General features: G+C 43.7%; 1 protein-coding gene across 1 annotated transcript; it reads right to left on the bottom strand.

Annotated features, from left to right (window-relative positions):
• Positions 1-12,255: 12,255 nt before the first annotated feature.
• Positions 12,256-14,112, bottom strand: LOC125537542 (protein CANDIDATE G-PROTEIN COUPLED RECEPTOR 7). Its single transcript, XM_048700857.1, has one exon. The coding sequence runs from the start codon at positions 13,962-13,964 to the stop codon at positions 12,597-12,599; it is 1,368 nt and encodes a 455-aa protein (XP_048556814.1). The 5' UTR covers positions 13,965-14,112; the 3' UTR covers positions 12,256-12,596.
• Between the last annotated feature and the right edge of the window lie 2,681 nt (positions 14,113-16,793).

Here is a 16,793-nt window from a genome sequence, read left to right on the forward strand (position 1 = left end):
CATTTAGTGCTATGACACCTCTTTAAAATTGTCTAATTGGCATGCATGATACTAGCTATGATACTAGTATTACAACCACCCTTAGCTAGCTAGCTGCCTTGGACTCGCTTCCCCTTTTCTCCTTTCTTTGAACTGTTGTATTTCTGTTATGTTGCAGTAATGGAAAGGGGTAATGCCTGGTTCAAAAAAAAATGGACTCATCGTGGCCGTACGATCGAGGGTGATCATGTGCGAGCTGTGTCGAGCCGTTAATGGCCACTGCGGCCTTGATGTGTCCCACCGCTGGCCTCCAAACGGCCCTACTCTCTTTCATTTCTTTTCCTTCGATGTGAAATATCACGGTACTCGCTCCCCTACTACCTACCAGGTGCGAGTCTATCACACGATCGAGCCGTGCATGCATCACTGTTGCTGCAATGCTGCTGCAGGAGTCGTCGGGTCTCCGTGTGTACCAAACGATGAGTTAAATTATCTCCAAAAATGGAAGCGAGCCAACGACGGCAGATATCTAATCTAAACTAATCCGGCCCAGCCCGAGCGTGTCGACCTGCAACACGTTCAATCGGCCCCATGAACGAACTATATGATGGGCGTTGCGTGTGCATGTGATGATGAGTTTTACCGGCAATGATCCACCGATTTGAGTGACGGGAACTTCCACGTCTTTTTTACCAGGAAAGTGCATGGCCGGTGCATTTCTGCTCGTCTATCGTGGCGACGCGGAAAGACAAGAATTTTCGACACGGATGAGATGGGTGGGTGGACGATCATCGGCTCTACTGTAGTCGGCAGGAAACTAATGAATGCTCAGTGTCAGTGGCCTATTTGAAGACACGGTTCATTCACGGAAAGTGAAAAAAAATAGGACGAAAACAAGGAGGAAATGATGTCAAAATTAACGTGGCAGAGATGAGTCGAGCGAGGACGAGGACACATTCCGGCTTACCGGACGTACGGGGCGTAGGACGCATGCTATGCTAGCTGGAACCAAAAGAAACACACATGCATCCATCATCCCATAGACAGATTCCGCACTACCAGCTGCTCCGCTCGGTCACTGCAGCAGCGCCAGCGATGCTGCTAGCGACTAAACGCGCGCTTGATCTCGATCGCCCGGACGCCGGCCGGCTATGTTTGTCAGCATGGAGAATGCCGTCGTGGGATGGATTTGTTCGCCCCTTTTTTCTCCTTTGGCAACATCAACGACATACGCGGGAGGGATTTCGCTTTGTCTCCTCCGTCGCCGTCGTGGCCAAGTGTCTATGGGCATAGGCACACGTACAGTTCCCCTTTCTTTTTTCTGTTTGTTGTTGTTTGTTTGTTTTGTTGTTGCTAAACTTGAGCTAGCTAGGTAGCTTACCGTGGAATGTTCACTTACTCCCTTAGAGTGAGGGAGCTTTCATTGGCTCCGCTAGCTAGTGCGGGCGTCGTTAAAAACTGAATTGTCAGGCATGATCATCTCTCGCCGTCGACCGGCTCTTTGATTAGTGGAGGGTGTGCACACTTCTTCCAGAGCGCAATTATAGCCGGCGATCTCCCTCCTCTAATGGAGGTACATATGCTAACTTTATTTATCAGGATAATGAGCTTCTCTACGGGGTAATCATGCATACATGGGAATACTACTAACTGATCGGTCGATGGACGTCGCAACGACAAGATCAGGGCGCAGTGCTGTACTCAAAAGTGTACTGGTTTGGTGGAGAGAAAAATATTCAGATAATCGAGCATGCATGTTCAAGCTACGTGCATGGTGTCAGCGCGTGTGCGGATTGGGGCCATGCAAAGCACAAACATGATGGCCGAATCAAGGGCGAGTTGTCGTTGGCCAGTGCGAGAGAGTGGGTGAGTGGGCCGGCTCGCCCAACGTCGATCTCGATGACAAACACGCCCCCCTTGGCTTTTCGACGCCAGCGAGCACCGCCGGACGGCGATCGAATTTTTCCGTCGCCCCACGGGGCACTCGCTGATTTGTTATCTTTGATGCAGGGCCGATTTGTCGTTTCCTGCATCCATCCATCCATCTATCTGATTGATGCCTGTGGCGCTGGCGGTACGTGCTGCGATGCGTACCCCCGAAGCTCGTCTAGCACTGCCGTCGGCGACGACCGGCCACCGACGGCGACGTACGTACCTACGCTTGCCAAGCACCGTTGCTGTCCCTTAATTCCTTCCGCTTTCTTTCCTGCTAGCTGGCCCTCCGGAAAGAGGAAAGAAGATATAGAAAGAAAGAAAATTACTCTTACCAACATCTTTTTGGGTGATGATGGGAGCAAGAATGTATGTGCGTATGTGGTTTCTCTTTTATTTTGTTCCTTACGTGTAGGCCATGAATTGATCGTGTGATGTAAGTGGAGAGGTTTGCAGAGCTGATTTGGACCTGGCACGAGCTAACACCAAGTCAGCCATGGGTATGTAGTAGTGTGGTGTTATGGATGGATGGATGGATGGATGCCTTGCTTGGTTTTTAATTAACTTTGCGTGCATGGAGCCGGCCGTGCGTGGCGGCTCCAAAGCCATAGAGATTTGCTTTTGTATATTCATTCATTACTTAGAGCAGAACAAAGATCTAGTCCACTTCAAAGATATCATGTCATTTGTCATGCAACAAGTACATATATACTTTCCAGGTGCCAGATTTTTCCTTCTCCAGTTGATAGTTACTCCGCCCGTTCCTTTATGTAAGGTGTATTATGTTTGGCACGGTGATCAAGGCGCACAATTAGAGAGGTGTTCGGACAAAATTACTCTTGGCAAATTTGTTGGTCAGTGGCAAGTAAATTAGTGAGTGCAGGAAAGTAAGAGGTACATGCAATTGAGAGAGAGATATAGTTTCCTTTTTTTCTACGAGATAGAGGTAATCAGGAGAGAGATACTATCCTTTTATATGGAGGGATAAAAAAGGATTAGTAGGACTTAAAAGAAATGCACCTTAAATTTTATCAAAAAAACAAATACACCTTATATAAAGGAACAGAAGGGGTAATTAGCTAACTGAAATCTGGTGAGCAGAGAGAAAGTTTGTTAATCAATTGAAAACTTACAATAGTCTGTAGGGTACTTCATTTAAAAAAAATTGAATGGGGCCTTTTCATTGATTATTATTTTTATGAACTGAAAGAGCAGCAGGAGAGTTTCCTAAAGAATTACTAAGGAGAAGGAAAGAAATAGGAAAAGAACCAGAATAGAAGAAGAAAAACTCATATCGCCAAGTGGGAATCCTCCCCCCTCCCCCCTATTCAAAAAAGTGCATGCTAAGGCATAATTTGTGCAAAATGCTTTGCTTCCCAGTGATTCAAGCCCGACCTTCTTCCGTGATTTTTTTCCACCAACATAGGGGGGCGTGGGTGATTTTCGTTGAAGACCCTAGCATACCTTTCTTTTCGGATTTTGCAACATGCTAGAATCACAACTAATGGAGACTATCCTTATTGCAGGGACGTCTGGATGGCACGTAAAACCATCCCAATAATATGTCACATAGCCAGTTGATCCATGCCTAGTAAATAGGTTAGTGTCGCGGCCCATATTCTATTGAAATATCGAGATTCAATAGACATGTAGGAAGCAATCTCTGGAGTGCCTTTGCGGAGCTAGCATAATGATTGGTGAGGCTATCCTCTTGTCACAAGTCTGTCTAACGCCCAAATATGATTCCAAAGGGCAAGCCATGCGAATATCTTCCATTTAGAAGGCGCCCAATCTTCCGGGGGTTACTGCATTCGAGTAGCTTGACTTGAGATGATGTGTTGATCTCCATCCACGGTAGATTGTGGTACTCATTAGCTAATTATAAATTCATGAGCACACAACTTTGTTAGTTGACCTCTTAAACTATTCTGTCGGTCCGGAACTTCAAATTTTTGACACAAGGCAAGAGCTTTGCCTATTCATTGATCAAGGAGAAGAAAACATATTGGCCGAAATTTGAAGTAAAAAAGAGCTCAAATCACAGAAGGACACTAAGCCAAGCTCGACCTTCCTCCTTGATGTTTGCGTCGGCACAAAGGGCACGGATGATTTGTAGTTGAAGGCCGTATTGTTCATTTCTTGCGGGATTTTCCAACACACGAGAATTGCAACGGATCGGGGAGTGGCCTTTTGAGTGGATGCCTTGGTGGCACAAAAAATTGCATAATGTTGCGCCACATCGGCACCCGGTCCATGCCTGCAAATAGGTTAACATCGCAGCCTACATTCTTCTGGAACATTTGACATTCGAAGAGCATGTGAGAAGCAATTCCGGGAGCAGCTTTGTAGAACTGGAATAAAAGATTAGTGGGGCAGCTGACTTCGTGCTTTAGAATCGTCTTTGGACGGCAGACCTACTTGCGACAAGAGGATTGCCCTCACCCTGGAGTATATTCATCTCAAGTCCATTATAGGTGTAAAGACGATTCTAAAGACCAAAGACCCCCAGCATGCATGAGTCTTTGGTGAAAGACGATTCTAAAGCACGAAGTCAGGTGAATATCCTCCTGGGTGTACTTCATCCGATCGGCAGCTTGATTTGAGATGGTTGGTACTTTACGCCTACACTGTATTGGACTTGAACCGTAGCTAGCATTGTAAAGAGAACTGTCCGACCCCCCTCAAATAGTTCCATTCCATGTGATGATTTCCATTTCCATCCTCAATTTAGAGTTTAGACTCCTTCTGTTCCAAAATAAATGACTCGACTTAGTACAAAGTTGAGTCACTTTTTTAGAGATGGAGGGCATACTCCTTTGCTCGTCATACTTGCCGTTTGACTAACTAACATTTCTCGGCCAAAGGGAAAGGCCTAGATCATGGATGCACTTTGCCTAACCAAATTAATCGCATGAGCATGAAGCAAATAGTCATGAGTAGTATAGACTCATGAGCATATAGTAAGTAACAACAACGTCGACACCAACCGAAAGAGAGACAAATGTATATGCATGATGGAGTTGGCTTTAAACTACTGAGTCTAGTTTAACTAGATGGCGTGATCGGGTTGTGACAAAATTTTGGCATCAGGATGGCATCATGCATATGCATACGATGCATGGGCTTGGCCGGACTAGGCGTGGCCTACGACTACGAGGCATCATCATCATGCCTGCGCTAACGGCCGAAGTCGTGCATGGCAAAGCCACACGCACAATCAAAAGGCCAAGGCCAAGGATTCTCCCTCCACCATGACTCCCTTGGCCTGCAGCAGCTTTGCAGAGTGATTGATCTCCAAGACCAAAGAGGCCAGCGCGCCAATCATCACGGCGGCCAGCACCCGGCGCCTGTCTACGTACTACTACTGCTCCCCCATGCACCGTCGACAGCCGCCACTATGTATGTTGCCGTCGGCGATCCGGCGTCTAACTCTAATCATCTGCATTATATTGGCGGCACCTAACACCCCACCACGATCGCAAGGACGGGAGAGTAAGTGACTAGTCCTAGGAATCCTAGGTAGCGTGGGCGAGGCCTCGCACTAGCTCTGTTCCTCCAATGATTGAGCTGATGGTTGGAGTAGATAATCAGAGCCTTCTTCAGCATTGCCACAGATCAAATCTGGACTGCAAAACAAGGACAAACTGTATGAGTAAATAAATCCACTTCTTTTGTGAAGGAAAATTTTTGGTCTGCTGGTGTACTATTACCTGCAAAAAAAATTTGTCTATGGGTGCATTGATGAATTGCTACGCTGCGTCGAAGAAGCCTTGTCCTGAACAGAGGAAGCAAAAAAAAAATCAGAAAGACAAAAGGCAAAGAGCAACTGTTTGAACCGTCAATTCTCTAGTCCTGCCCGGCTATTTCGGAGGACCATTCTGGACTCACCCGCACCAAACGACCGGTACCACTAATACCAAATCAGAGCAGCGACCCGTCGAAAACAAAATGTATGAGCAGGAAACATTTTTCATATGACAACGGTCTCCATCCAACACATACAAGACATATAGGTGGTCGCCCCTAACCTAGGAAACATTTTTCATAACCTGGAAGAGGCTTCGGTTTGAACTTGTCTCGAGTGTCCGTGTGGAACGAACCAGGTTTATTAGTAGGTCAGGTGTAGCTTCAGCTCACCTGTATGGTGATCAAGAATTGGCCTGAAGCCTCTTGCGTGCAGGCAACCTGAAAGCAGACGGGCGCATTTGACAAAGGGAAACTAACCAACAGTGAGAAAAATATGTTATCTACATATGTTTGGTGATGTGCTATGGCTAAACTACTTGCACCTGATGTGCTGTGTGGAAGAACTCTGCTGGTGGTCCAAAGTCGGGCACGGAGAACATCAGCTCTGCAGTTGGCATCTGGCTACAGAAACAAGCGAAAATGGAGCTCATGAGAATATATAATACTAACAATTTAATCTCGAATGAACTCGCATGTACGTTAGCGAGAGAACAGAACTCACCTGCATTCTGACTGGCGAAAAGCAAGCAAGTTATAGTAAATTGCTCAGCACACTTGCGGGGATTCAGAATTGAGATTCTGGAACACAGTAGCGCACTCTCGATCCCGTCTTCTTCCATCAATCACATGGAAAAAGGTTGCGAATGCACAAGAATGTAGTATGCGTCACACTTCTTCCCATGAATCAGACAGATTGCACCGCAACGCCACGTCGTCCTCTGCTTTGGCTTGTGTAGTGGGCGTCAGACCTGAGAGCAAATAAAGCAGCAGCAGGAGCTTCCATCACCAGCGTCGCCTACGTGTAGCCTCGCGACACTGTCCAACCTGCATCCGAAGGATCAATCATCAGACCACGTACAACCCCCAGTGCAGATGGATGGAAACATGCCAACAAGTGCAGACCAAGGCAAGCACCATCTGGGAACTAGACTGTGACAGGCCACCAAAGTCATTCATGGAGAAGATGCATGCGATCTTGCCCTAGCTAGCTAAGCAGTAGCAAAACAGCATAACATAAAGGGTAAAAGGAGAGTCCATACCAGGATAACCATTTGTCCATGTCTGCACCGTGCATGACCAGGCCGGCAAGAGCTAGTGACTTGAGGGAGTGCCCACAGCACCAGAGGAGTAACAAACTTGGTTTATTTATTTTAGCTGCACGATAAGGAGGCATGAAAGTTTTCAACACCAAATCAAATCAGCAGCTCCAGGCACTAACTCTGAGGGGGAAGTGCCTTCCCTAAAGATCTGATGTTAACATGAGCAAAAAGGAGAACAATTACTAGGGAAGCTATTATCCGGGCTTTACTATGCAAAAATAGCTCCATCCACTAGATGAAAAGTTGCTCCACCTTGTTAATGATCACGGGTTCTGAAACCATCCGTTAACACGTCATAACGAACTTTTCATTATGGTAGATTCAGTAAGGTTTACCCTAACAAGCACGATCTGGACGTTTTCCTTCTCCCAAGTACGGGTGGAAATCAAATCCTATTAAGCTCATCTCTATAATAAAATAATACTAGTTGTTTCACCGCATAGAAACCACGGATTACTTGTCAGCAGACTTTCACCAAGGAAAGTTGCATCCTTTTAAACCATAACTACGCTTTCTTTTGCGCTAAAACTATTTAAGTGGCCTCAATGCATCTTTGACTTCCAGTGTAGTACATACTACCTTAAGTCCCCTTTACTTGTTTCTAGATCATCTGTCGTAGACCCGAAGCGATGCTAAGATCTTTTAGCCACCCCACAAACATATTTTATCAATAGCAGTCAAAGCTGTACATGTAAAAGAAAAAATCAGTCATACCGAGATGCATGTATTTTTCAGTGAGCAAAGCAGGCAACTTCCTAGTTACAGAAAGAGGACTTCCATGCTCATAATCAGGTTCAGCATGAATAAATGCAAAAGACTGCAACTGCCGCTCTGGAGAGTATCTTCTCTATCATGCTTCAGGGACAGGTTAATGAAAGATCTGAAATTACAACTCCAGAAGCAAAGCATGGGCTAGGACAATGACAGCATTCAACCACAAGCCCAAACGTATACTTAACTAGGCCCAGGTCCATTAAATCCTCAAAGACCAAGAAATGGAATCAGCTGCTACTGTAGAATCCACAGTCCAGTGTCACTGATTGAGTCATGGGAGATGCCATGTCTCATAAATATCAACCAGTACCATCGAGTTCAGTTTTAATAAAAGGAATATAGTAAAATAAACAGTTAAGATCCCAGGTGAGCAAGAAACTCTGGTCTTCTAGTTACAGAACAAAGCTGACATAACTCCAGATGCCGCAAATCATCTCCAGCAGATCCAAATTTAAGACCACACACTTATTTTGAAAGATCAAATTAGCAACATTTTGAGACATAGCAAAACAGGGTACATATGAAGATGCAGCAGACTATGAAGAAAAGAAGACTGTAATACAAGAAGATGATTGTCGCTAAGGTAAGAGAAACCATCTGCGACCACCACTGTAAGTGATAGACCGGGTGCTCTAAAATCAGAAATATTACCCCCAAACCTGCTAGTGCTACTTCGAAGTAATACACATCTTTAGCTCAATTCTGAAAATACATGGGCTAGGGCAATGGTAGCATGCAACCACAAGCCCAAGCCTATACTTAACTAGGCCCAGGGCCATTAAATTCTTAAAAGGACCAAGGAATGGAATCAACTGCCCTTGTAGAATTCAGTGTTGCTGGTTTCAGTCATGGGAGATGCATGTTCGATTTCAATACAAGGAATATAGTAAAATGAACAGTTAAGATCCCAGGTGAGTAACACACTTTGGTCTTCTAGTTACAAAACAAAACTGACATATTTCTAGATGCCGTAAATCATGTCCAGCAGATCAAAATTTCAAACCACACACTTACTTTCAAAGATCAAACTAGGAGCATTTTGAGACATAGGAAAACAGTGTACATCTGAAAATGGAGCAAGCTATGAAGAAGAAAAAATACAAGATGATTCAGTTAAGACAAAAGAAACCATCTGCAAGACTGCAGCTAGTACTACTGTAAATAGTACACCTGTTTACTACGTTTCTGAAAATACATCCAGCGATGATGCTCTAAAAAATAAAAAAACTGCCCATACCCGCCCTGCCTGCTAGTACCACTTTCAAATAATACACCAGTTAGTTCATTTCTGAAAATACATGCAGCAAAGATGTACCTCTTCTAATGACATGATGCTTTGAACAAACCTCCAGGACTCCCAACTGAATTAAGAAATGGCTTACAATTTTCCTAGTCTAGCAGGGAACCAATTTACTTTCCTTCCATGATTATACTAATGCGACAAGATTTGACTGCAATTCAATCTCCCTAGAGGCAGATAAGTCCTCTGGGGGCCAATAAAAGTATCCAGTCCAACTGAAATGTTTCATGCAATGTGCCACTTGCGTGTTTATTATAGCCCACTCATTTTTCTTGTACAATGGAAGTTGGAAGATTTCTGGTCAAATGGCTTCATATAGCACCAAAAAAAAAATTTAATGCCTTCACTACTGTGTATCAGGTCACAAAGAGAGAAAAATCAGCGCTGCAATGAGGTATGACACAATATCAAACTCCAGATTGGCCATAGCCTAATGCAGTCTTCAACACAACAGTTCAGCGCTTTGACAAGAGCAAACTGTAGATAATATTTATAGAGCATATGACCTTATAAAAAATTGAAATGTCAAAATCTACTAGGCATGGTCAAATTACACATTTCAAGGGGCAACTTATTCTGTTTGCTGATGTGTGCTCATCAAGTCCTAACTGAAAATCCCAAACTAGACAAACCGCCACAAGTGGGGACATACTCTTAACTAGACAGTGTACTGAATCAAGAGATCAAATTTCAAGGATCAAGGTGACGTCTATATGTTAAACCTTCGCAATAACATCAAAGCATATGCAACAAAATGATAATGCATACATAAAACATGCAAGTAGGTCAGAATCATGTGAAATACAAAAATTTGCAACTTATTATGCTGCTCTAGAAACCGATCAATAGTTTCCGTGTTGAACTTTATTAATGTGTGTTACAGACTTAAATTTGTTTCCCCCTCTATACGACAAAAGTATCCTACAAAACAAGAGCACCAGGACATGCATACAGGTAATGTAGAATAAGTCAGAACTCAGAGCTACAATTAGCACCATATGAATCAACAATCTGAATCACAGTCAACTTCTTTTACCAGACAGAAAGTAAACATCTAGATACAACAATAGCTACAGAGGTACAATGACTAACGGCTAATCTCAAGAATGTATTTAGGTACAATCAAGCTGCTGCATTGTTTGACACAAGAACACACACAAGATCGTTGATAAAAAAATTACGGTAAGGAAAAATGTAACCAACTTCAAATGAAAAACAAAAGGTCGATGACTTCCTGTTTAGCAGTAACCTAAGTCAACTTCACTTTTTTTTATATCTTCTATTGTAGATCCAAAGCAATGTTAAGATCTTTTAGACACCCCACATACATATTTTATCAATAGCAGTCAAAGCTGTACATGTATCTTTTAGTCATAACGAGATGCGTGTATTTTTCAGTCATACCCAGCAAAGCAAGCAACTTCCTAGTTACAGAAAAAGGACTTCCATGCTTGCAGTCTGGTTCAGCCTGAATAGATGCAAAAGACTGGAATATGTCTATGGATGAAATTCTTATAGTTGTTACATGTAAGGAAGTGCTGCTCTGGAGTGCATCTTCTCTATCATGCTTCAGGAACAGGCTAATGAAAGATCTGAAATTACAACTCCAGAAGCAAAGCATGGGCTAGGGCAATGACAGCATTCAACCACAAGCCCAAGCCTATACTTAACTAGGCCCGGATCCATTAAACCCTAAAAGGACCAAGAAATGGAACTATCTGCCCTTGTAGAATCCAGTGTCAAGGATTGAATCATGGGGGATGCCAAGCCTCATAGATATCAAGTCCAATTTCAATATAAGAAAGAGGTATATACAAAGCAAAATGACCATTTATGATCCCAGATGGGTGAGACATTTTGGTCTTCTACTTACAGAACAAAGCTGGCATCATTCTATATGCTGTAAATCATGTCCACCAGATCAAATTTTCAAACTATGTGCTCATTTCCTAAGATCAAATTAGAGAACATTTTTAGACATAGCAAAACAGTGTATATCTGAAGATGCAGCAAACTATGAAGAAAAAACGAAGACAATGTAATACAAGAAGATGATTAAGTTAAGACAGGAGAAACTATCTGGAGTACCACTGTAAATAATAACTGTTTAGTACCACTGTAAATAATACAAAGATGCTCTAAAATAAAAATACTACCCAAACTATGAAAAATCAACGCTGCAATGAGATGCGACACAATATCAAAGTCCAGATTGGCCATAGCCCAGCGCACCTTTTCAACACAACAGTTCAGTACTTTGACAAGCGCAAAAGTGTAGAAAAAATTCATGGACATATATAACCTTATTCAAGAATTGAAATGCCAAAATCAACTAGACATAATCAAATTAGACATTCCAAGGGGCAATTTATGCGTTTGCTGATATGTGCTCAACAGTCCTAACTGAAAATCCCAACAACAACAAAGCCTTTAGTCCCAAACAAGTTGGGGTAGGCTAGAGGTGAAACCCATAAGATCTCGCGACCAACTCATGGCTCTGGCACATGGATAGCAAGCTTCCTAACTGAAAATCCCAAACAAGACAAACTGCAAAAAGTTGGGATGTACTCTAATTAGACAGTGTACTGATTCTAGGGACAAAATTTCAAGGATCAAAGTGCAGATTGGCCATAGCCCAGCGCACCTTTCAACACAACAGTTTAGTACTTTGACAAGGGCAAACTGTAGATAAAATTCATAGACATATAATCTTATTCAATAATTAAAATACCAAAATCAACTAGACATAGTCAAATTAGACATTTCAAGGGGCAACTTACTGTCTTTGCTGATGTGTGCTAAATAGTCCTAACTGAAAATCCCAACACAGACAAACTACAAAATAAAGTGGCGGTTTACTCTAACTAGACAGGTGTACTGACTCTAGGGATAAAATTTCAAGGATCAAGGTGATGCTTATATGTTAAACCTTCACAATACTATCAAAGCATATGCAACACAATGATAATGCACATGAAACATTCAAGTAGGTCAGAATCATGTGAAACACAAACAACATTTGCAACATACTATGCTGCTCTAGGTACCAGCCAGTAATTTCTGTGTTCACCTACTCAAGTGCATTGTAGACTTCAATTTGTTTCCCCGTCATACAACAAAAGGATCCTACAGAACAAAAGCAACAGGACGTGCATACGGGTAATGTAGAATAAGTCAGAACTCAGAGCAACAGTTAGCATCATATGAATCAACAAACTGAATCACAGTAAACTTCTTTTACCAGACAGAAAGTAAACATCTAGATACAACAATAGCTACAGAGGTACAATGAAGAACAGCTCATCTCAAGAATGTATTTAAGTACAATCAAGCTGCTGCATTGCTTGACACACGCACGCACACACACAGGGTGGTTGATACCAAATTACAGTAACGCAAAATGTTAACTAACTTCAAATGAAAAACAAAAGGGTATGGACTAGATACCAGTCTATCGCATTTGTCTTGTGAAAGCATTTGTCCTGTAGAAGCACATATAACACCTGTGTAGCACTGGCAGGGAAAAGGCCGCCAGATTTTAGTACTCATAGCTCAAATTCATCATCCAACTTGAGTGCTTCAGCTGCTGCCTCTTCCTCATCATCATCAATGGCAAAGTATGGGTTATGCACCTCAGGCCGGAACCTGTACCCAGTGAATACATAGAATGCAAGGGTGGCAATCTCTCCAGCCACAACGCTTGTCCAGAGATACCGGTACGAGGTGATGGTCACCAACGCGTACACCACAACACGTGTGAAGTAAATGTAGCAGATGACAACCACGTAGTACTGGCGGAAAAGGGTGAGCTTCATCAGGTTCACTGCTGCTTTCCCATCGGAGCGGGCAGCCTCCCGGAGGTTCTTGATTGACCACACAATCGGGAAGAGAATGGCACAGCAGCAGACCACATCCACCAGCAGGAATATCTGCCTCCAGGTGACCCAGTCTCGGGCATACGGCCCAGATTCATCGATGACCACTTGCGCAATGTTGGCCACTACCTGCAGGGGGATGACGACCATGAGCACCTTCTTCTCACGGTCCGCCAGGTAGGGCTTGAGGAAGGACCAGCCAGTGCCGATGAGCACAATGAGCGTGAAGAGCGAGATCCCCTTGAGGAAGCTGAAGATGTAGAAGAGCACATCCCAGCCGTGGGCGGTGCCGGTGCGCTCGATGTAGGACTTGTCCTCGGCCTCGGCGAGGAGGTTGAAGCCCTTGAGCACGAGCACGGCGAGCATGAAGTAGTGGATCCGGAAGACGGCGGTGCGCTTGCGCAGCAGGATGGAGACCCAGGCGGCGGCGAGCGCGGCGTAGACGACGCAGAAGAGGAAGTAGATGGAGGGCAGCGCGGAGGAGCCGACGGAGAGGTAGGCGCGCTGGCCGGTGACGGGGTCGACGTTGTACATGGCGGAGCTGACGTCCATGGAGACCCGGAGGTCGCCGCCGGCGCCGGCGAGGCAGTTGGCAAAGACGAGCGTGTACTGGCCGGGCTCGGTGACGTGGAAGGCGTGGGTGAAGGAGGAGGAGCGGGCGACCGGGACGCCGGCGGGGTTGGCGGGCGGGCGGAGGCGGTCGAAGGAGTAGGCGAGCCTGACGAGGTCGGACTGGAGCGCGCAGGTGACCTCCAGGTCCTGGAGCTGGCGGAGGACGTGCACCCAGGCGTCGAGGGTGGAGAGGAAGAAGCCGAACTGGGAGAGGTCGAGGTCCGGGGAGGCCGGCGGGTCGAAGGCGATGCCGGTCACGTTGAGCTCCAGCACGCCCTGGTTGGAGAAGCCGAACTCGTCGAGCGGGATGATGGTGCGCGGGTCGGCCCGGATCGCCGTCGCCCGGATCTCGGCCGCCGCAGGGGCCGCGAGCGCCAGCAGGACGGCCAGGAGAGCCGCGGCGAGCGGCGCGGCGGCGGCGGCCATCGGCGGCGGTTGGTGCGATCTGGGGGTGGGGGGAGGGGAGGGGGGCGGAGACGGTGAGATTTGGGATTTGGTGGGCACGCGGTCGCGTGATTTGTCGGTAAAGGCAGCGAGCGGGCTGAGGGCTGAGGGCTCCGTCGGTCCGGCCGGCCCGACGACGACGAGGAGACCCTCTTAGAAATTTTCCTCTTTTAAATCGGCTCAGATTCAAGGCTCATTCGGCTCACAGGATTTCCATGTTCAAAAAGGATTTCCAAATTACAAAATTGTATCTTCTCTATCTCTATCTCCATCTCTAACTCTACCTTTATCTTCATATCTCTATCTCTAAGTATTAAAGGCAAGTTGATAGGATTATCCTCACCTCCTTCCCCATGCATTAAATCAAATTGATATTTCCATGTCCTACTCAAAACAACGTCATGTATTTTTATTTTATTTCTTTGAAAGTAACAATGGCATGTGTTAACCAGATCAGATTCCACCAAAACTGCATCCTGCCTTAACTCAACGAAATCAAATCAAGTATCACGAAAAACTCAATAAGTCAAAACTTTTGTTGCCTCCCCCTACGCATACTCAAATCAAACCAAAATCTTACCAAGCGCATGGTGGGTGTAAGCTTATGTCAGACACGACTGATGTTGAACCGTTAAATTATGTTGCCCCTGTTGCAACACACGAATAATTAGCTACTCCCTCCGACTAAAGATGCGACAATTAATGTGGATCAGGGGAGTGGTAGAATTGAAATGTAATGTCCACTTTGATCCTTGTAAATTTTTCGTGATACCTTACCTAATGCTAAGGATCATTAGAAATCAGGCCAACCCTAAATAATCTAGTACCTTCATTCTTGTGAAACGAATGTTATGCATCAAAAAAAATAAGGATAAAAAACCTACAAACATAATGAGCCTTAAGCAATGTTCAGATGAATTATTGCCTACATACGAGATTTTTCTTATGTCTACATAGATAGAGTACCGTTAAAACCATATGATTAATTTTATGCCCCGATGCTAATCTCAAAATATCAATCAACTTAATGCGTAAATTTAAAGAAAAATATCGGTTACTTACAATACTGAAACATGTTGATGATTTATAGAACAACAGTCACAAGTTATAGTCTAAGTATGTTTCTTCTCCTTTATCCTTTCATCCCCCTCTCTCATGGCCTTCAGCGGCGTCATGTCAGATTGTCGCCTTTCCTCGGTTTGGCATTTTTCTAATACCATATACAATGCATGGTGCTTAAATGGGTTTTTAGAAAAATAAATTAGTTTTTACTTAAGAAGCAATGCTCATTTTTTAGAGTGCATACACTTAGTTTAATTAGGCACCTACTATAGAAATAAGTATTGGTGTTTAGGAAAAAGTAGTCTATTTTTTAAGCAACTCTCTTAGCATGTCGCATTGTACAGGTCTAATCCCCGATAGGTGTTCCCTGGCTTCAACTTTTTTATAATCATCTCCTCCCGTATTCAACTATAAGGGTAGTAGCATCATTTACAATCATGGAAAGCACCACATCCGAGGGTGAATCCATCCAAACACTAGGAGGAGAGAATCTAGCTAACCTAGCTAGTTCGTGAGCAACTTGATTATTTTCTCTCTTACAATGACATATAAAACATGATTGAAATCTAAAACCATGAAATAACAATCATCAAATATGTCACTTGCGACGGAGGATGAGATACCATCTTTCAAGGACGAAACCACCTCTTCACTATCCGTGTTTATCTCAATTTTGCTGCATCCAGCGGATCGAGCTAGGTTCATACCTGGCTTCAACTCTTCATATAAATGCTGGCGATTATTCCTTTTTTAAGTAGCATTTCTTATATTTTTGGGCGACCAATCCAATCTATTCACTTTGTATATCATATACAAACTAAAAACAATGTGGTCTAGTGTGCCAACTTTATGAATTGTCATTTTCAACTATTGTATCGATAATAAAATCTTAGGAAGCTAAGGTTAATAAATGGACAGAAAAAATATTTTTCATCCGTCAACTGTACCGAAAGCCTAAACATTGTCCCTCACTAAATAAAGTATAAAAATATAGTCCCTTGACTTGTGAAAAAACAGATACTTTTGGCCCCTCGTGCAAGTTTCGAGAGGTTTCATGAAGACCTGGTCTAGTTTTGACTTGAAAAAAAGTTCATGTAGTCCCCATGTGCGGTTTTTGTAATTAATGACAATCCCTATGGACTAATGTTGCATTGAGATATACATTTGAAGGAAAGTTTCATTGGCAATGCATAAAGAATATCGGATGAATTGAAGGATGAAATTCATCAACACAAACATATGCATCGAGACTTAATAATGAGTGACAATTCCTATGGAGTAACAATGGCATCAAGTTATGTATGAAGATTGTTCCATGGGTAATGCAACAAGAAGATTGAATGGATTCAGAATGAATGTCATCTACATATGGTTGTGCATCAAGAATGAGTTCAAAATGATTGAATCAAATATGATTGAGATGAATTCCATGTGAACGAGATGTGATCAAAATGGAATTCGTTGGAGGATCTGAAAAGTTGTCATGCTTCAACTTATGAGTTGGACTATAATGGATCAAGATCTTGAGAGGAGATTAAAGATAAAAATGATATATGTGGCTTGAAGATGAGATCATGATGAGTTCATTGAGCCATGGTTGGTCAAGTCGTGAAGCAGGTAATTCAAGTGAAGAATTCATCGTGCCTCTCAAGAGATTGTGATGGAGCATGGGTAATAGCAAGTGATGACCAATAGGATACTCGTGTAGAGAACCCAATATGGCCATGACAAATTGAGTTATTAATGATA

The sequence above is a fragment of the Triticum urartu genome, chromosome 2 (assembly GCF_003073215.2).
Source record: "Triticum urartu cultivar G1812 chromosome 2, Tu2.1, whole genome shotgun sequence".
Lineage (NCBI taxonomy): Eukaryota > Viridiplantae > Streptophyta > Magnoliopsida > Poales > Poaceae > Triticum > Triticum urartu.